The 21,890-nt window shown below is 48.4% G+C and overlaps 1 protein-coding gene across 1 annotated transcript in view; it reads right to left on the bottom strand.

The window, feature by feature from the left end:
- GALNT10 (polypeptide N-acetylgalactosaminyltransferase 10) overlaps positions 1 to 20,376 on the bottom strand; it is a 238,344-nt gene extending 217,968 nt beyond the window's left edge. Inside the window, exon 1 of the mRNA XM_004482601.5 lies at positions 20,083 to 20,376. Within this exon, the coding sequence (XP_004482658.1) occupies positions 20,083 to 20,241 (159 nt within the window). The 5' untranslated portion in view covers positions 20,242 to 20,376. The remainder of the gene's footprint in view (positions 1 to 20,082) is intronic.
- Positions 20,377 to 21,890: the final 1,514 nt, after the last annotated feature.

Raw genomic sequence — 21,890 nt, 5'->3', positions numbered from 1 at the left:
GGTCTCTTTCAACTCTTGATCTCCAGGACCCATCTAGAAAGCAAATCTGCTCACACACCTTTTCTCCTTGACAACTTCAGTGCTCCACAGGAACCACAAAACCGAGTCCAGTTCATGGTCCCAGGCCCCTGTGTTCCAGCCTCTCCATTCCTTACTTCTGGCTTTACTCTTTAGGGTCCAGCAACACTGAACTTGGAAGACCCTTCACATCCCATGCTGTGTGCTCCACTCTGGGCTTTTGACTGTGCTGTGGCCTCTACCTGGAATCCCTTCACTTCCCCCACTTTCTTTCCCTGCCTGACTCAACCGTTCCACTCACTTTGGGAGACTTATGTCAGGATTCCCTCCTTCAGGAACCCTTTGCTGCTCTGCCCACCCTGTCCCATGCCCATCCACCACCCCTGCCTCTGGGTTAGTTGGCTCTCCTGGGGGCTCACGTATAACCCTGTACCTACAGCTACCACAGAGAGATTAGCTGTATTGATTGACTTGTTTGGTGTGTGGAACCAAGGTCCTTACTGATGACGGCTTAGGGCCCTGCAGGCCAATCACAGCTCCCTCGGGGAAAGCTTCATCTCCCTGGTGCTTAGTGCCCTCATCTATAAATGGGGAGAATTGTAGTGCATATGGCATTGGGTTGCTGTGAGGATTAAGAATGGCAATGTAGGGAAGCGGATTTGGCCCAAAAGATAGGGCGTCCACCTACCACATGGAAGGTCCCCGGTTCAAACCCCGGGCCTCCTTGACCCGTGTGGAGCTGGCCCATGTGCAGTGCTGATGCACGCAAGGAGTGCCCTGCCACGCAGGGGTGTACCCCATGTAGGGGAGCCCCACACACAAGGAGTGCGCCCCATAAGGAGAGCTGCCCAGTGCAAAAGAAAGTGAGCCTGCCCAGGAGTGGTGCCGCACACACGGAGAGCTGACACAACAAGATGATGCAACAAAAAGAGACACAGATTCTGGATGCCACTGACAAGAATACAAGCGGACAAGGAACACACAGCAAATGGACAGAGAGAGCAGACAACTGGGGGGGCAGGCGGAGAAGGGGAGAGAAATAAATGAAAAATAAATCTTAAAAAAAAAAAAGAAGGGCAAGGTATATAAAGTGCTTAACACCATGCCTGGCAAAAACAGCCTACAACAGTAGGCTTACACTTAGAGGCTGCAAGTCATGCATCTTGGTGGCATCATTGCCCAGCATGGCATCTGGATCACAGCAGGTCACAGAGAATGAACGAATGACTCATTCTCTCTCAACTGCAAGAGCCTCCAACCTGGTCTCCTGCCTTCAATGTCCCCTGCATTGCCATAATAGCCTTTCTGAAGCATACCTCTGATGAGGTCATCCTCTGCTCAGAAACCATCTTGGCTCCCCCTGCCTCCTCACGTCTGGCCTCCCCAGCCTAGCAATCAGAGCCCCATGAGGCAGCCCCCACCTAACAGACATCTGAAGTTTCAGTGACTCTGGCTTACTCATTTCTGCCACCTGAGAGGCCCCTATCCCAGTAGGCACACCTGCCAAATTCCTAACCTTCCTCAGGACCACCCAAAAAATCGCCTCCTTTCAGAAGTCCTCCCTGACCTCACTCAGCGTGATCGCCTCCTCATGGCACTCACAGCACTTGACTGACTCCCTCCTGCAGTACCAATTATGCTCTGCCATGTGTGCTCCCTTCCTACGACCCTATCTCTATCCACCTTTTACACCAGGTGCTCTTTGGAGGCAGGGGCTGTTTTTTGTGCCTATCACATAGTAATCAAATCAATTTAGTTAGGACCCAGAACAAAAATCAATTGCTGAAATCAATGTAGCTGGAACCCAGAACAAAAAGAGACAAGACAGTTAAGTAAAAGGCAGTGTGTGCCGTGTGTTTACTCATTGGTATTCAAGGCTAATGGCAGGGTTAAGGAAAAAAAAAGTTGATCTCTTAATAAGGATAGTGATTTTACTTGAAGAACACATATGTGTAGGGTAATATGTAAATGCTCCAAGGAAAAGAAGATTTTTCCATGAATTATAAAGGAGTAGAAATAGCTTGGAGAGGTTAAGACAATTATCCCTGTCTTTGTAAAGAGTGTTTTATCTACCTCCTCCAAATATATACACAGATATACTCAAATATACACATAAAGGAATCTGATGAGAAAATGGAAAATAGTTCATTTATCCATTTAATGGGAGATTTGGTCCTGGGGAGAAACTGTGTCATTAGCAAGCAGCCCCTCTTCTTAAAGAGACCCTGCTGGACTGGGGGGACACTAAACCCCAGGGCCGGCACACACCTGCCCCCCCGTACAGAAGGAAGCAGGGGTCCACACTGAGTCCCAAGGGGAAAACATCATCCCAGAGAAGCCACCTGTGGTGGCTTGGAGCTACTACACCAGAAGAACACGTTCTTAGAACTTAATCCACTCCCGTGGGTGTGAACTCTGATAAATAGGACCTTTTGATGAGGTCACTTCAGGTAAGGTGCGGCCCAGCTGAATCAGGATGGGTCTCAGTCCTATTACTAAAGGCCTTATAGAGAAGGCCACAGAGGGGGAGAAAGTCAAAGGGAGCAGCCAGAAGCCGAATGTCAAGAGAACACAGAGAAGCCAGGAGAGGCCAGCATGTGACAGAAAAACCAAGGACCAAGGACTGCCGGCAGCCAGCCCCAGAATGCCAGTCTTCCAGGAGAAAGCACTGTCTTGATGATGCCTTGATTTTGGACTTCTCCTAGACTCAAAACCAGGAGCCAATAAATTTCTGATGTTTAAGCCAACTCACTGTATGGTCTCTGCTTTAGAACCAAGGAAATTAAAACACTGCTTAATGCAGGCGCTAAAGCTTTTCTGGAAGGGCAGCACTAAATGAATCCTCACCCAGAGATACTGCCAACCAAACCTTGTGGCCTGGGGGCAGGGACTGCTTCTCATGAAAGATTCCGAGCTGACCCCCTCTGTCAGTTGCTCTCTTGGGATCCTGTTCTTGGTGGCACTTACCCCAAGGTCATTCATTATTTATTTAAAGTCTGCTCTTTGTTTTCCCCCAGAAATAAAGGCACAGTGAAGGCAAGGACCACGCCTGCTTTACTCACCATTGTGCCTCTGGCACTCAGGACAGTGAAGACTGGGCACCAATAAATACTCGTTGGAAGACTGAACAAATGTGTGGAGTTGGAAGGACCCGGTGAAGCACTGATGATGATAAGGAGGAGGTAATCAATACTTAATAAGCACTTACTATGTGTAAGCCACTGTTCACACATATTAAGTCACTTCATCTCCACAGTAACCCCATAGGGAGGTACTGTCATTATCCCAGTTTATAAATAATAATAGTTCACATTTTTTGAGTGCTCACTATATACTGGACACTGTCTTAAGTGTTTTACATGTATTAAGTTATTTAATCTTCAAAAGAACCCTGTGAAGGGATCTTTATTACCCTCACTGATCCTGGCAGGATATGGGATTTTGAGTCTCTGGAAACGTCTCTCGGTTTTTTGATTCCCTCAGAAGTAAACTTCCAGACAAGTGCAAGGAGTTTATCTTGAGGTTTAGAGAGCACCTATATTGCAGGGGAGTAGAAGAGTCTGGCAGGGCAGGCCAGGCCTCAGTCTCAAACACAACTGACAGCCAGGATTGCCAGATGTCTGAGCAAAGCCTTCAACCTGAAAGGCAGAGGCTCAATAAATCAGAGAAGGGAAGCAGATGTGGCTCAACTGATAGAGTGTCCGTCTACCAAAAGGAGGGCCCAGGGTTCGATCCCCAGGGCCTCCTGACCCATGTGGTAAGCTGGCCCACGCGCTGTGCTGCCGTGTGCAAGGAGTGCTGTGACACGCAGGGGTACCCTCACACAGGGGTGCCTCCCACACAAGGAGTATGCCCTACAAGGAGAGTCACCCCTCACAAAAAAGCGCAGCCCACCCAGGAGTGGCTCCACGCACACGGCAGGCTGACGCATCAAGATGATGCAACAAAAAAGAGATGCAGTTTCCCAGTTCCACTGGACAATGCAAGCAGATGCACAAAAACACACAGCAAATGGACACAGAGAGCAGTAACCAGGGGGCGGGAGGAGAAGAGGGGACAAATAAATAAAATAAACCTTAAAAAAATAAAAAAATAAATAAATCAGAGAAAAACAGGGACAACAAAGGGAAAGAAGACAGCTTAAATAGGTACTCATATTCTCAGAGAAACATGAGCAATGCTTTAGCCATTAAACAAGAATATACTATGAAAAACAGAGTCTGGAAATTAAGATTGGAAATAAAATCTGTAATAGATTTTTAGAAATCTACAAAGAGGCTAGGAGATAAAAGTTGAAAAATTCTTCCAGAAAGAAAAATAAATTATTTTTATTTTTTATTTTTTATAAAGGGCATTTATTTGGGGTAGGAGCTTACAGATACCAGGCCATAAAGCATAAGTTCCTTCCCTCATCAAAGTCTATTTTCATGCATTGGAGCAAGATAGCTGTAGACATCTGTGAGGGTTCAGGCTTCCTGGGTTCCTCTGGGCTCAGCTACTCTGTTTTCTCCACAAGGTCAGCTGTAGTCTTTGAGGCTCTCTAGACTTTGCCTCTCTCCACAAGGTCAGCTACACACTAGCAGGCAAACCATGCTCTCTCTCTCCCTGGGGCTCCAGCTTAAGAACAGCATCAAACTTCAATATCAAACTCTAACATTAAGAACCTCTGAAAAATAAATTCTGAGATAGAAAAATTTAAAGTAAAAAATTAGAGGATCAATCAAGGAGAGACAGTATTTGGTTAATAGGAATTCCAGAAAGAAAAAACTGAGAAAATAGAAAACAAGAATTAGAAAAAAAAAAAAAGAATTTAAAAAATTGTCCAAAAAACCACAAAAGACATGCACTTCTTGTTTGAAAGGGCTCACAAAGTACCCAGCACAAGGAATTAATAAACCAAGTCCATTTTCATGAAGTTTCAGAATACCAAGGCTAAAGAACAAATCTGAGAAATATCCAGTGGGTAAAAAGCAAACAAATTCAAAAAGATCACATAGAAAGGCCTGGGCATCAAAGTGGCATCAACTTCTCAAAAGTTATATCCAGAGGTAGAAGACAACATAATGATGCCTTGAAATTTGAGAGAAAAACATTTCTAACTCAGAATTCTACACTCAGCTAAACTCAATAACATGTCAGGGTGACATGAAAACATTTTCAGACAGGCACAATCTGAAAAAATTTATACCCAGTTAACCCTTTCCAGAAAGTTCCTGGAGATGGGCTCCCCCAAAATGAGCGAGTAAAGCAAAAAGGAGCATAACACAGGATGCAAGAAACAGGTGATACAACATAGGAGACAAGAAATCCCAGGATGGCAGTAACAGAACCCCAGCTGTGTGGGAGATCTAGGGAACAACCAGCCTCAAAGCAGAGAAGGAGGCCCCAAGTTCCAGGTGGTGTCTCCAGGCAGGAAAAAGACTTGGCATTGATAGATTCCACTGTGTTTGTACTAAGAGTCTGAGCTCTGCTGGTGAGTTTGGGGAAAGCATTAGTGATGTAAAATAGAAAACTAAGAAAGTGGAAAGTGAAGGCAATTATTAACTACAGGAAAAACTAAAAGTAGTATAAGAAAGTAAATTTAATCAGCATACAGCTATACACAATTATTTAAATGATCAGATTAATAAAGACACTGAATAACTTGAGTTAAACCAAAACCATAATAACTACACTAGAAGGGTAGAGGATGAAGAAAGGTGTGTGTATGAGGGAGGGTGGGCAAGAAAAAGCAGTGCAGGAGTATAAGGGTTAGAGCCTCAACTTCCTTAGGTAAGTCATGAGATCATATTTTATGTTGATCAATCTAGAAAGAGCAGGATCAACATACACTTAGTAACAGCTAAAAACGTGAAAGTAGTTGTCTCTGGAGAGAGGGACTTGACAGGGCGTTTTTATTATAAGCCTTTGTAGTACTATTTGTACATGTTTTTTGATTTAAATAAAAAGAATGAAAAAACATTTTGTTCTATGCTTGAAAGGGTATGTGTATCTATCTGTATATATGTATGTATGTGTATGTATATATGTATATAAATACATACACTCACACATTCCATTCCAAGAGAATGGGAGGTGGGGTATAGTGGAAGAAAGAATGATCATCTAAATTTTCCTAGTACTCCTGAAATCACTCTCACACCCATGCCAATCCTGGTTCTGGGAGTAACCATGTGTAAGTTCCTTTTCAAAGCTCTAACCAACAGCTCCTTAGCTGTTGCTAATACTTTAAGGTTTTCTGATATCACTTCACACACAATTAGAATGTAACCTCTTAGGGAGAAGCATGCAATCCATCATGAAGGACAGAACAGTGTCCAAATGAAACACACAGATGGCAAGAAATAGTCTGGATTAGCCAGAGTCCAATCTGGAAGGGGACCTACATTCATTCAACAAATACTTACTAAGCAAGTACTATGTCCAAGCACTGCAGACACAGTTGCTAACAAGACAGACAAGGCCCCTGCCCTCATGGTTCTTACTGTCAAGTGGGGCAGAGAAATTAACAAGTATCTAAATAAGCATGATAATTCCAGACACTGCTAAAGCATGGTGAAGATAAGCCAACAGTAAGACATGGTGCAGAATGACTATGGGAGAGGTATTTCAGATGGCAGGTTCAGAGAAAGCCTCTCAGAGGAGATGACAGTGGAACTAAGACCTACAAGATAAGGAGAAGCCAGCCATGCAACAATCTGTGAGTATTCCAGGCAGAAAAAACAGTATGAGCAAAGGTCCTGAGGTAGGAACACGTTTGATGTATAAGAAGGTGAGTGTGGCCAGACTGTGATGACTGAGGGAAAAGTGGAATGAGTTTGGAAAGTTAAGCAGGGGCCAGGCGAGGCCAGAGTTTGCACTGTATTTTAAGTGCAGCCGTGGAAAGCCACCACATACTTTTAGGGAAGGGACAGAAATACCTGATCTACATTTGTAAATGTGCATTCTTTTCTGTGTATGGAATGGACTGTGACTTCTGGGTAGAAGTGAGAACAGCCAGGAGGCTGTGGGGTAAGTCCAGGTGAGACATAATGGGTTAGGAAAAAGATGGAGGGGAATGGGTGGATTTGGAATCTGTTTCAGAGGTGGAGTCAATGGTGTGTCAGCCCCAGTGGAGAACTCAGGGCCTTGCTGAGTGTGGAGACCTGGAAGTACCCTTAGAGCTTATCTCCGCAATTAACACAGCTCACACATGAGGAAACTGGGGCACTGCCAGGACAGGGACTTGCCCAAGGTCACACAGCAATGCATGTTGGCTCCCTCCTGAGAGCTCAGGCTCCTGTCTCACAACCCAGTACTCCTCCACCAGGAAGAGTGGTGGAACAAGATAAACTATGGCCTGCAAATCCAGCCTGCTGTCGGTTTCTGCAAATAAAGTTTTATTGGAACACAGCACAGTCATTCGTTTATATATTGTCTATAGCTGCTTTTGTACAACTATAGAGTTCAGTAGTTGAAAGAGAAACCATATGAACACAAAATCTAAAATATTCTGTGGACTAAAAGAATGCATAAAACACATGGCCAAGTTTGGTAATGGAGCTTCGAGAGACAGGAGGAAGTCTGGACTCATATGGCTGCTCTCTGGGATCCCTTCTCTCCAGCTGGAAACCCACCTAGCAGGCTGTCCCGTTGGAGAGGCTCCTTCGCATTTCTTCCCTCTGCCCAGGGAAATGGCAAAACACAGCACTCTAACATGCATGCCACAAAAGCTGTACAAATTAAATGCTATCAACATTTACAAGATACAGAGATTAATTCTAACTGGAAAGATGAAGGAAGACTTCTTGAAAAAGGAAACATCTGGAGGAGACTGAAAAGATGGGGTAGAGGGCACTCAAGAAATTCACCTTGAAGCATAGCAGATTTCCCAGGACTCTGCTGAGCTAAAGAAAGGGAGTTCCCCTCACTGGGGGCGTTAAGGCCAAATATGGTGGACCATTTGGCAGGGATGAGATTGAACAGACTGGACAAAACGAAAGATCCAGTCCCTTGGAATTATGGATTCCATAGCGGTAGGCTCACAGCTTCTTCACTTTCTTCTCCCATATTTTCTCGGATGGCAGTTGGGATGCAGGGGTAGAGAAACAGACATGTACACAGAGAGAAGAAAGAGTTGAGAACAGAAGAAGGGTGAAAGAGGCATACTTAGACCCAAAGTCAAAATGAGCCTGACAGAGGGAGGAACTCCACACCAGGCTTTGCATACCCTTTAACTGCTGCAGAGAGAGAGGAAAAAGGGAGAGAGCAGAAGCCTGACAATTAGAGCTAAAACTAATCAAATATGCCTTTAATAACTCTAGCTTGGCACCTGGCAGCCTTCTTAATATGCCCCATTGTTCCCTGGCAGGCCTTTGGCTATGGGGCACCCTCAGCTACCTCTCGGCTGCCAGGGGAGAGAGGAGAGCAGCACCAAGAGGGAACCCAGGCTGACAGGGGGAGCTGCCACATGGGAGGGGGGAGACCACTCCAGCCTCAGTGAGCTGATCCTCCCCCTGGGGAGCCCTGTCTACCAGGAGGCTAGTGGAGATGCCCCACTGCAGCAGGGAAGATAAAGTCCCTGACATATATATACCCAAGGGGAGGCGTAGCAGGAAGAGTTAAGGTCTGAAAACTGACAAGTTCATCTTAGCTGTATTCAGCTTCATACCAGGAAGGTATTATTTCCACTTTACAGCAGGGGGGTGGGGGTAGAACGGAGTCCAAGAGAGGTTAAATGATTTGCCCACAAGGGTCAGTTTAGCATCACTGCTAAGAGCACCTGCTTAAAGTCAGAGCTCTGAGATTAGGTCCTACCACTTATTTCCTGTGCAGACCTGGGTAGTTACTTAAACTTCGTGAGCCTCAGTTTCCTCATGTGCAAAATGAGGATTGTAAGAATATCTACCCCCTGGGGTTACTGCGCTAATGAAATGAGATGGGGCACAGTGCATGGCACACAGTGAGCTTAACAAATGAATTTGCATCTGTCATTTCTGTGGGGCCAGGATTTAAAGAAAGGACTAACTCTCAGTCCAGGACTGACAGCCACATGGGCCTGCCCCCACTGCTGAGCTCCATACCCGTCTTCAAACTCTATGGGAGTGTTCCCAAGTGGAGGGCAGAGCTGCAGCCACTCCTGCCCTGGCAAAGTGTCCTTACTCAGACACAGGTGGCTGTCGGTTAGCTCATGTTGGCCCCAAACTCCCCTCACACAGGCTTGCTCTTTTCCAAAAATGCCTCTGGATGTCTTTGGGGCCCTCTCAGACAAAGGAATGCAGCATGTGCTGTTTCTCCTGGAAAAGCTGCCTTTGCTCTCATTTCACAGAATCCTGCCACTCCCCCAATAACAGTAGCACACATTCTGGGGTTTCCTGCCATGTCAGGCAGCAGTGAGCAGAAAACAAAGCAGACCCTGTGCTCCCATAGTTGCTGACAAACCTATAGCAACCCTTGGCACAGCTGGAACAAGCTTTATCAGACAAGGTAGACCTCAAACTCAGAAAACCAACAGACAGAGAGAAGCAAGGCAAATGGTTTCTTGAACTAAGATAAAGCAAATATCAAGGAATAAACTTGAATTTGTTTGAGGGCCTGAGAGTTACATAATTATATTTCCAAGAAACCATCTTTTTCCCCTTCTTCTTCTAGAAAGTGCATTAGGCTTAGAGTCAGAAGGACTAACCTCAATTTATTTGCTGTGACTAGGCATGTCACAAAACCCCAAGCCTCAGTTTCTGCATCTGTAAAGGAGGGAGCATAAGCCCCATGAGAAAAAGAAGGCTATGGAAGCTTGTAGATTATAGAGGAGGACTCACAAAACCAAATGTCTATTGGGGCCATGCCAGCTACATGGAAGAGTGAAGCGGGTTTGAGACCAAAAGTACAGCAGGAACTGTGGCCAAGCAGAAAGCTGGGCCTGTCTAGAGCTGGCAGCTGCTATCCAGATTCAGCCACTTCTTGGGAAATTGGAACCCGGGCCCAGTTACCAGACCTGATTTTTCCAAAAAAGCCAGAAATGAGAATTTTTTCATGTAAAATGTTCCAATGTTTAAGTAGTGACAACTTACTAGCATTCAAAAATAAAGGTACCCAACTGTCTATGGGCCAGCACTGGGCGAGCCACACAAACCAACTGTGGGTTACATCTGACCCACAGGCCACCAGCTTGCAATCTCTGTCAAAGCAAGCATGTACGGTTTTTTAAAAAATTGTATAATGGTGAAATAAATTAATCAAAGAGGCCCACTGAAGAAGACAACCATTGAGGTTTATTATCAGTAAAATAGGAATCCCAGGAAGCAGACCTGGCCCAGTGGTTAGGGTGTCCATCTACCACATGGAAAGTCCCCGGTTCAAACCCCGGGCCTCCTTGACTGGTGTGGAGCTGGCCCACATGCAGTGCTGATGCATGCAAGGAGTGCCTTGCCACGCAGGGGTGTCCCTGGGTAGGGGAGCCCCACATGCAAGGAGTGCACCCCGTAAGGAGAGCCGCCCAGCGCGAAAGAAAGTGCAGCCTGCCCAGGAATGGCGCCGCACACATGGAGAGCTGACACAACAAGATGACGCAACAAAAAGAAACACAGATTCCCATGCCACTGACAACAACAGAAGCAGACAAAAACAAGAACACGCAGCAAATGGACATAGAGAACAGACAACTGGGGCGCGGCAGGGGGGAGGGGAGAGAAATAAATAAATAAAATCTTAAAAAACAAAAAACAAAAAACAAAAAACAAAATAAACAAAGACTCAGCCAGTCTTTAAAAAAAAAAAAAAAAAGGAATCCAAACCATAGACCCTGGTGCCCCAAGAATAGAATCACCAACAATTCACTAAAATTAGGTGTCAAATTCAGAAACCGGCTATTTTTCCAATAGACACACATACACATTTTAACTGTCAGCAGCTGACTCTAATCAATACTCAGGAGGAAACACAGAAAAATAACAGTTTTCAGTTGAGAACATACAATGTGCTTTAGCAGCAGGAAGTCATTTTCACACACACACCCATGCCAGATGTTTCTAACCTGTTCCCTTTAAGTAACCCCCTTCAACCAGAAGACACTGCCAGTCCTCTGCGTAGCAGCCAGAGGCTGATGTTTGTACCCGAAGAACTACAAAAAAACACCCAGCCCTGGTCAGCGGGGCCCGGGGGAGGCCGCCAAGCAAGGCTCCCTGACCCTACGGGAGACCTGCTCTAAGCCTGCCCTGGCACTGTCTCCAGGCATTCAGCTAAAGGAAGAGCTTTCCAGAACTAATAACAACAAACTTGGCAGCCAGGTTCGTTGGGGCCCTTCACATGCCCGAGGACAGGGAGTGGACCTGGCAAGGTCATTGGGCCAGTGAGTAGAGGAGGCAGCAGAAGGAAGCACCAGGGCTCCACTTGCGTCAGGCTCCTGGTTGGGATCCTGTTCCCGTCTCTTCCTAGCTATGTGGCCCTGAAGCTCTCTGCACCTCAATTTTTTCATCTCTAATATCATTTCATCAATACCACACCACTATGTAGTAGTGGTCACTATGCTCATTTTAGGGAAAGGAGGCGGAAGAGGTCAGTGCTGGTTCCTAGGTGGGGTTCCCAGGTTGGCTGGCTCCCAGGCCCACCTGTCTCCTCTGCTTCTCCAGCTCAATGGGGAAGTTTGCAGGGTCTCCAAAATGCTGCCCCTTCCCATGGCAGTTCCCTGGTACTTCAGTTGTACCCCCTATGCCCTTATAGATGCCTCGCTCTTGCCCCCACAGCAGGAAGACTGCTTATCTTGGAAGGGCAGAGACTCCATGGGTTTCAAAGGAAAAGAGAGTTATAGGGCCCCAGCACATCCTGGCAGCCCAGGCAGAGGGATTTCTAAGTGAATTGCCTACACGGGACTCTGAGACTGACCTGCCTGTATCTGATACTGTGTCACTATTAAGAGGCATCACAGAGATCCCCTGGGAGTGGCAAATCGGGAAATCCCAAGAGCAGAACAAGTTCAAAGGCAGGTCCCAAAGAACTTCTGGGGAAGGTGGAAAGCCCCTAGGGGAAGAGAGACCTGTCCCCTGTGCATGCTGACAATTTGGGGACCTGGGCAGAGTGAAGAGAGTTAACTGTTGGACCCTCAATAGGATTTGTTAAAGATGTGGCTCCTTAGCCCATTCCATTCCTGTCCTATCATCGTCTTTGGGTGGAGCCCTGGAGTCTGAGTTTTTAGAGACTCCCAAGGATTTTGAGCACCCTGAAGTTGGAAAGCCATCCTTCAAAGCTAACATCCCTGCACTCAGCCAGCAGTCACAGAGTGCCAACCACACTGTCATTCACTCTCTCTCTCTCTCAGTCATTCAGCAAACATTTGGGGCAAATAAGAGCAACCAAAGCAGACATTTGTTGCTGCTTTCAGAAAGCAGGCAGTCTGCACAAAGGAAAAGCAGTTACTACCCTGCATGATGCATTTCTGTAAGACCTTTGGGCCCCCAGAAGAGAGATTACAATCCAGACTGCCCCAGCAGGAGGAGTTAATCAGGTTTAGCAGTGGCAAAAGAAGGAAGGGTGTGACAGACAAGGATTACAGTGTGTACAGAGGCCCAGAGGCACACTGGAACACACTGTAAGGTGTGGGGAGGAAGAAGCAGAAGGAAATGCAAGGCCTTGCCTTTCTGGAAGTGGGCAGGTGATCAAATAAAAGCTCAGTGGGACTAAGGCTGGTGAGCAATCCTTGGGAGCTGGAGGGACCACCTCTCTCTGGAGGTGGCCGGCTATGAGCTGAATCTAGAAAGACGCAAAGATTTTGGGTTTTCTCCTAAAGTTGGAAGCAAGAAGGTACCCCCAATAATTGCTTCAAAGTGTCAGGAATGGGGTGTAAGGAGCAGCCTCCACATGCACAGCACCCCCCTGCTGCCACCACCACCACCGTAGATTAGACAGACCAGGCCCATCGGGCCAACCTCCCCTTCTTATGAACCCTGTGCTTTTAGCACACCACCTATCCTTGGACTGCTCACCTTCCACACCAGAATGCCAGATGTACCCCTCTCTGTCTTGGCCACATGGAAGCCAAGAAGAAATGAGCTCCTATTATAAATCAGGTACTTCTCACAAGCAACAGCATAACCATGTTTACTGAGCACTTTTTCAAACCAAGCACTGTGCTCAGTGCTTTACCCAACTGGACTCATTAGACCCTCAAAACAACCACCCAACATAGTTAATGTTATTCCCATTTTACAGACCAAGAATCTAGAGGTCAAATGACCTGCCCCAGACTAGGGATTTGAACCCAGATTCAGCTCCAAAGCCAGAGCCCTACCTTCTGCCCCATACAATGTGCTTTAGCAGCAGGAAGTCTCAGGCTAGGTGAGAGGAACGGGATTGCTTTGTTCACGGGGCCTTGGCAGGGGGCGGGACCTCTTCAAGGTCAAACCACTACCAATTGATTTCATGGCTCTTCCTTGGCTGCTGACAAGGTTGTCTTAATGGTCCCTCCCCTCTGCTTAGACATCTGGAATCCCAATGCAGCCCCCAAAGGAGGGGCAGGCGGGGCAGACAGGTCCTTTGGTCAGCTCAGAAACGAGAGGAGGTAGCGTTAAAAGCTCAGGTGCAGGAAGTGGCTGGGGGTCAATCAGTTGGGCTCCCGACTACCATATGGGAGGCCCTGGGTTCGCGTGCCGGGGCCTCCTTGTGAAGGCAGGCTCGCCCGCACGCACGCCGCAGAGAGCCACTGGCCTGCAAGCACCACAGAGAGCCAACTCGGAAGGTGACACAACAAAAAGGGAGACAAGTAGAAAAAACACAAAAGAGTGCACAGTAATGGACACAGAGAACAAAAATAACAAGCAAGCCGCAAGGGGGGGAATAAATAAAAATAAATACAGACACACAGAAGAACGCACAGCGAATGAACACAGAGAGCAGATAGGACGCAAAAGCCGCAAAGGGGGCGGGGGGCGCCAATATTAAAAAAAAAATCTCAGGTGCTGGGTCAGCAACTCAGAACTAGTTCTACCACTATAAGCTGTGTGTTCCCAGGTAAGTACCTGCACCTCTGTGAGCCTTGGTTCACTCACTCATACCTACTTGCTCACAACTGTGAGCAATGTAATGCAAAGCACTAATTAGTCCAATGCCTGGAAGAATAAGTGCTAAATATATGGTGGTTGCTATTATTATTAGCAACACTATTCTTATTAGCATCATTTAATTCTGTGGCCTTCACTGTCTGCGAAAGCTGAAAAAACTTCAGAATTTCAAACTTCTCTCAAAAACCAAAGGCAAGGGGAAAAAATGGGCCTGCTTTCCCCCTTCCATCTCCTATCTACACTCAGCAGAGGGCAGCAAACAGGAACCATTTAAAGATAAGAGAGCCGTGTGGAGAGAAAACTACACACTCATAAATACACACCCACCCACCGCAGCAAGCAGAATTGTTTAGCTTCCTCTAGCTTCGAAAGTATGAACACTCCGCCTCCTCCAGCTAAGAGGGCCAGGCAGGAAAAAGCCAAAGCTGAAGAGACAGAAGTTCTTTTTCAGCTCCAGGGAAATTTTCAATGAATTGATTTTTAATGAGGTAGGGCAGGGGCAGCTCTCAGGACATCTGTGCAGGGAAAGGAAGGCGGCAGCAGAACTCATGGGTAAGATGAAATAAAGACAGCTTTCAACGGCTCCTCATCTCCACCCTCTGCTTATGCTGGCAAGCATCAGCACCCACGCTTTACCCAGGAAGAAACTGAGGCCTGCACAGTTAATCAGCTCGGCCAAGGGGTCGCTGAGTTGGGATGAGAACACAGACCTCCAGACCGCAAGCCCAGGGCTCTTTCTACTGAGTCTGGGATGGCTAATTGGTTTTATGTGGAGGACAGTCTGATCCCAGGTGGGCCTGAGACACTGTGTCAGCAAGATTCTGGAGTGGACATTTCTTGGTTTCCTCCCCAGATCTCATTTTCCCTCCTCCCCACAAGAGTACCACAATTTTCCTCTGGGAAATTGCTCTTCCTGTGATTTGGGTGACCCGATCCCAACCCTAGCTCCAGGGTGGGTTAAGTCAACCAGCATAGCACATCCTCTGAGCAAGAGTAAGTGGTGCAGGGAGCAATATGACCCAAATTGGGCCAGTAAGACCTTAGGAAACCCTGCTAGAGCCTATAGGAAAGATGTTTCCCCTCTCTTCTTTGGAAACGCTCCTCTAGGATCTGAGTATATATATGAGGCCGGAAAGAGCTGTAACCATTTTTTGCTACCACAGGGGCTTTGCCTAGGACAAAGCTAACAAAGAAAGTCAGATTGAGAGAACGCAGAGAAAGGGGACCCAGAGGCCTGATGGTACCATGAACCTCTGGATCATACTGCACCTGAAGCCAACTGCATGAGCCAATACATTCCAATTCATTTACATAGCTTAATTCATTATCATTTGCAACTGATATAGAATCTAAGGGGGCCTTTAGGCTCAGAGGAGTAATGTCTGCAAAAATGGAGACACAGTAGTGGTGCCACTCCCTACATATCATTATTTGCCATCCCTCTATAACACTTTGTTTATTCCCCTGCTGGCTCCCTTTGCTGCGTCACTTTACTTGCTCAAAAACTATAAAACTTAGAGAAGAAAATTTACAAAGATGGATCTGCAAAAAGAAAACAAAACAATGAAAAAAGCCCAGATTCCAGCAGATAATTGGTCTCATTAAATACTGGCCTCCAAAACTTAGGGTTATAATCTTGACTGATGAGGGAAATAAGGGTATTTCTCCCTGTGAGAACTTGTTTAGCCGACTTCCCCTCTTCTGGGTTTCGGTTTCCCTACCTACCTAAGGAGGGGGTTGGATAGGGGGAGGCATGATGTTATCCATGGTCACGGAAACTCATGCACATACAGGCACTTATAGGCTTTCCTTACTGTCATGGTGGTTCTCTGGAGAAGTAAGACTCTGATTTCAGTCCTTCCCTGGCCAGCTCTGACATACATGGGTTGTGGAAAGACAGATATGTGCAAAATACAGAACCTACTGCAAGCACCATCAGGAGAATGGAGCTGCTGCAGGACATGCTTCTGGCTGCCACGTTTGCCTCGAGGTGCTTTTCATCCAGTGATAAGATCCTGCTGCCATCTCTGGGTCAGAGCAGGTTATGGACATGGTACAATTAGCAAGCTTGTAAATGGCCTTAGCTTTTCCATTCCTGATTACATTATCTGTTTTCGTGTCCCTGGAGCCCACATAAAGGCTGTGCATCCTTAGGCCACAGCTTTAGAGCAGGAACACTTCCCGAAGTTGTGGTCTCATCACAAGTTAAATATGGAAACCTATTTAAATACATTCCCACTGTCCAGTCCCTCCTAATACATGCTTCCAAATACTAACTTACAGAACCCGATGTTAGACCTGGAAAAGCCCTAACAAAGTATCTATTCCCTACATGACAAATGAGCTTCAACATATCATTAGTTCCACTTAAGCAGCTGTGTTGAGAAAGTCTGAAGCCAAGTCTGGGCTGAGTGGGAGAGCGATGGCCATGGGAAGTGAAACCGTGTTTTCCTTTCCCCTTCTGAATCTAAGCCTTTAATTCACAGGTGAGGGACCCAAAGCCCAGACAGTTTAAACCAATGTCCTGAGGTCACATAGAAAGTTTAGGACAGCAGAGTGGAATAGAAGCCAGGCCTTCTGATCCTAGCTGCAAGCCCAGCCTCAGAAGAACATAGGGAGCTGGGAAATCAACAGCCCGACTCCTGTGGCATCAGATTTCACCTGGGCATGCAGACAGATAGTGATTAGCAATCTGAAAGTTGCCAGCCCCTCTGTGGAAAAGCAAAGAAATCATTCCAGGGCTACATTGCTCTGATACTTAATTTTCTGACGGGCAAGGCTCTGCCACCAGGAAGACTAAAAACAGGGGTGGGGGTAGGAGGTGAATACTGATTTCCAGATGTGCTAAGGATAAAGTTCAGCTCTGACACAATGAGAAAACTCCTGATACTTAAAAATTAAAGTAATTGGTATTCCATTATCCCACCAATTCTATTCCATGGATGCTATTATCCAATGAAGTCATTTCTCACAAGATATTATGGCTCAGAAATGGGGAGGGACTGCATTACATTTCCTACCATTAGTACTTAATGACCAGTTTTCAAGCCTGGAATATGAAACAGACTGTAAAATTAACACAAGATGTTAAGCAGAGTGGGGCTAGGAGTGAGAGGGACTCCCAAACCAAAGTGAAGATGTCTTTGAGACTGACTTTCCTTGCTTGGTTTTGCAGCTTTCTGAGAAGCCAGCTGTCTGACCAGATGATTGCTGAAATTCTCGAAGCATTATGTGTCCTTTATAAATCAGCTGCCCTCCCCAACTCCAGAGGTACACCCAGAATGCACTAGCATGATAGTTATGCAGACTTAACCTTCTAGCAGATGATAAACGTTCTTAATTTGAAACTCTATTCTTCAATCCAGTGGAGAAATCAAGGAGTTAGAGGACTGCTCAGTGGGCACGTCATCCTCGAAGAAACTTCTCTCCACCCACAAGGAACATATTTTTCATTTGGATCAAGTCCTGTCAGACTTCCCTCCAGAGCCTCTGCAGATCTTTCTACCAGGAAGATCAATGAGGTGCTCTGGCATGATTTTCAACAATTACAAGAGTGACGGGCTGAGCTCAGAACTGGTCAGCCCTGTCAAAGAAGGCTCTGTATGCTCAAACTGCCAGATTCACCAGATAGCAGCAGCCGGGTATGTTATGTGATATCCCAAAACCCTGGGATGAGGGATGGAACGCCATCGCTCAGGGAAGTCAGCCTCTTCCCTCAAGGCCAGCTGACATTTAAACAAGGGATGGGGCCAATCCCAGGGCTTTGCATCTGCAGGAGAGTGAAACAAAAAGGGACTGTGTGGAAATTTGGCAGGGTCTTCCTGTAAGGCAGCAGATGAATGCTGAATCCTGGAGCACCTAGAAGAGCTTATCATTGGGGAAACAGCTCCATTCTGCTGCTCCCAGGAAGCAAAGAGATTTTCTTTAAAGCAAGGATAATCAGCTGGCACTCCCCCACCACCATCACCATCACCATCACCAAGCCTCTGCACTATTTTCTCCTCTTCTTCATGCTATTCCAGGGAGAAAAAAATGAACAGGAACTAGAGCTTACCAGGTGAGCAGTGCCCAGCTGTTGCTTTCCTCTCTCTCTGCCCAAAAGGCTGCCTTACCCCATCAATCCCCTCTTGCACAAGTGAGTAATTTACTTTGAAAGCTCAGGCCAAACTGGCAGTTAACCTTGACCTTCTCTCTACACATCTGGGTCTATAGAAAATGAAAATCAGGACGTCTCTGGCATCCACAGCACATGAAATACGAGGGCTTTCTCCAGGCAGAGGCAGAATGTCAGGAGCTATTTTAGAACTGGCTAGAGTTATTCCAAAGGATTTTTTGCACTTGGACAGGATATGCCCCCTTGACTTGGGGCTGTGTACAGTATAGAGCCCCCCAACTAGGGGATGCTACAGGGACTTGTTTTGGTAAAGAAAAGAGAAGTGGCCATGCTACTCCTCATTGATTCATTGATGGTATTGCAGAATGCTGGGCCTGGACCAAGAGCCTCATTTTACAGATGGAGAAAGGGAGGCTCAGAGAGGGCGAAGGGAAGTGATCAAGGACACTCAACAAGTTAATGGTAGCCTTGGGGCTAGAACTCTGGACTCCTAACCTTGATGCTGATACAGGGTGGGGAAAGAGAAATAAAGAGATGTCATGAAAGAAAAAACCATATGGATACAAAATTTAAGAAAGGTCTAAGTTCACTGCTGGAGTTGGGGTCCTTAGTTTTCAAACAGTAAGATCTATTAGAAAGAGCAAAGAGGCCCTCTGGGATGATTGGCAACAATTCCAGAGTGACAAGCTTTGCTCAAACTGGTCAGCCTTTTTGCAAAGAGTCTCCTGTGCTCAAGATGCACAGAGAGCAGCCTGATATTGGGAAGAGGAAAGAAAAACCATCAACCTCAAAAAGTAGCCTCTTCCCTTGAGGCCAGTCAACAATCAGTCAAGTTCAACCCTAATGCACAAACTATCCACTTCCCCTGGGACCAGGGAAATCCTATAAGACAACCTGGAATGTCCCCCTGTATGAAAGAGTTCCACCATATACAGGCTCACTGACACCTACCACGTGGCAGGCCTGAGCCAGGAGATGGGAGGGTGGGAGTGATGTGACATCATGACGTCTGCTCTCAGGGAGCTGCTGGTTTAAATGAGTGCACACACCAAAAGACAGACATTGGCTGAGTTCGGAGGAGGCGGAAACAATTACAACCACAGTCTTGGTTGCGAGAAACACCACACCTAATCAGAGTAGACAAATTCACAAGGGGTCATGAGTACTCTGAGAAGGGCCAGGGAAGGTATGTGGTGTTCATCCTCAGGGCACAAAACACCAGTAGCCTCTGAAAATTTGGGGGTCCTTCCACCTCTGGACTCCCAAGTCAAAGGCAGCAGGTCCACCCAGGACCAGGACTCTTCCCCTCCCCCAAGGACCTGAAGCTTGAAGGAAAGCATGATCTTTGCTTTCCCTCCACGGAACAATCAGAAAAGAATAAGGCTAGGGTGTGGGGAGGGTGGTGGTGAGGGGGGCCCAGGTGTCTCCTTGGGCAAGTGAGAAAGCACAAAAGGGGCAGACCTGAGTAAAGGACACCTGGAGCAGCAGGCAGGAGGAAGCAGAGAAGACCTGAACACCAAGTAGGGGGACAGGCATTTCTACTCCTGTAAGCAGAAGGAGTCATCCTGGGATACAGGGATACAGATAGGAGCCTCAAAAAATGGAGGGATGCTGGAAGAGGTGAAAGATGCCAGTCAGGGGCAGAAAGGAAGATGGTAAGAGACAGAGCTTCGGATGGGCAGCAGGAGTCCTGGGTTCTAGTTCTACCTCTGTCTCCAATTGGCGTGGGACCTTCGACTAATCCCTGTCCTTCTCTGAGCCTCAATTTTCCCATCTGTAAAATGGGAAAAAGCAGAAGAGTCTGGGGCGCTGATTCTGAGGAGGCAGAGAGGGAAGGAGGAGGAAGGAACCGCAGACAAAAAGTGAATTCGGGGAACCGGAGCCGACTTAGCGAGTTTCCATGGCAACTGGGGCACTCACCTGTCGGGCCTCTGGGGCCACCACCGCCCGGGATCCTCCCGGGGTGCCGTCGGGCTGCCGCTCGCGGTATAGCGCCCAGAGCCCCAGGTTGGGCAGGAGAACCAGGGCCGCCAGCACCAGCGCCACCGCCTGCAAAACCCTCTTCTCTTTCCGCCTCATCGGGGCCGGTCAGCCCCGCCGCGCCCGGCCGGCCCCGCCGCTCCGCCCCCAGCTCCGCGCGTCCGCCGCTCCGCCCGGCGGCGGCAGCAGCTCGCCGAAGAGAAGCGGCCGCGGCGCCCGCCCCGCTCCAACTCCGCGGCACTTCCGCCGCTCGCCAGCCAGGGAGACGGGCGTCGCCACCGCGCAGCCGCTGCGGGGGGAGGCGGACATCGCCACCACCCACCCTCGGGGTCCGGCCGCGCTGCTCGCCGCGCACCGCCCTCGCTCGCGGCACTTTGCATGCACCCTGTGCTGCCAGTGTCGGCCTCCTTGCGCTGTGTGCCGGTCCGCCTGAGGTTGGTGATGGTTCCGGACCAGACCTCTCCCCCCTCTTGGGCCATGATGGTGTGACCCGCTCCTCGGCGACTCCCCCTCCCGCGGGAGCTTTGCGAAAGTCCCGGAGTTGGCGAGTTGGGCGCTAAGTGGAGCCGCGGGGGAGCGGGCGGGCGCTGTGCGTGTTCGCGCCCTCGCCGCCGGGGGCCCCAGGGCCGCGCCTGGCAACCTCGGCTTCGGTTCCCGCCGAGAGATTGCGAGCACCTCGGGGATATGCAGACAGCGCCGAGCGCGGTCGGACACTCAGCGCCTCAGCCCTCGGGGCTGTCGCTTCCTCCTTTGCCCAGGCTCGGCCCTGAGGACCTGCGGACCTACTCGGATTCCCGCGACTCGGTGTTCCCAGCCGTGAGGCGGCGCCCAGCGCCCTGTAACGCGGGAGGGCGCTGGCGCCAGGTGCGAACGCCCTCTGTGAACTGTGGTGGGGTGTCCGTCCGCCGCCTGGCTGATGTCCCTGCAAGCCCGCGGAGAAGTGACTGGGTCCTCTCCGCTGCACCTATTCTCACACGAGTCCTTGGAGTTGGAATGTCCTCGAGGCCCACGTGCGCCTGAGGCGCTCAGCTCAGGGAGCCTTTGCCCGAATCCTCTACTCCGTTTCTGCCTCCCGTTCAGTCATTCAGCAAACCATTAGCGAGCGCCTAATGTGTACCAGCTAGTGTACCAGGCACCAGGATGAAAGGAGAACAGACATGAGTCCTAACGTTTGGGATTTGTCACGTTAAACACGTATTTCCCCCCAACTACGGAGTACGTCTGCCGAGGGCTCTGAAGACCTCGGACCGACTGGACGCTGCCGAGTGCCTCCGAGCCTGTGGCTCCTCTTCCTCCTCGGAGAGTTTAGTGCTTGTCACTTAACTGCTTCTTCCTTGGCGCGGAGGGATGAGGCGCCCTCTTCCCTGCCTGCCCTTGTCACCCCCACATGCATCCTTTTCCTTCTTCCACCGCCCAGCCACCAGCCCCCGTGCCCTGGACCAGTATCCTCTCCTCGCAGTTCTTCCAGCCCCACACTGAGCAGTGGGGGTGCAGTTGTCTGAAATCACAGCTCGGATCCTGACATCCGCTCCAAAACCTTGAAGGGCCGCATCACTTCCGCTGTAGAGTTCACACTTCTCGGGCTGACCTGTTAGGTCAAGCCTTCTCTTGCTCAAGCCTTCTCTCCTCCTCTCTGCCCCATACCCTGTGCTTCTCCTAGCTGGGTTGCTCACTTAGGGTTTTCCTTCATGAGCGGCTGACCTTGTAGTTCCTTCCACCCAGACAGTCCCTTCACCCAGAAAGGTCCA

Source organism: Dasypus novemcinctus, chromosome 2 (assembly GCF_030445035.2).
Source record: "Dasypus novemcinctus isolate mDasNov1 chromosome 2, mDasNov1.1.hap2, whole genome shotgun sequence".
Classification (NCBI taxonomy): domain Eukaryota; kingdom Metazoa; phylum Chordata; class Mammalia; order Cingulata; family Dasypodidae; genus Dasypus; species Dasypus novemcinctus.
This window is presented reverse-complemented; position numbering and strand designations above follow the sequence as displayed.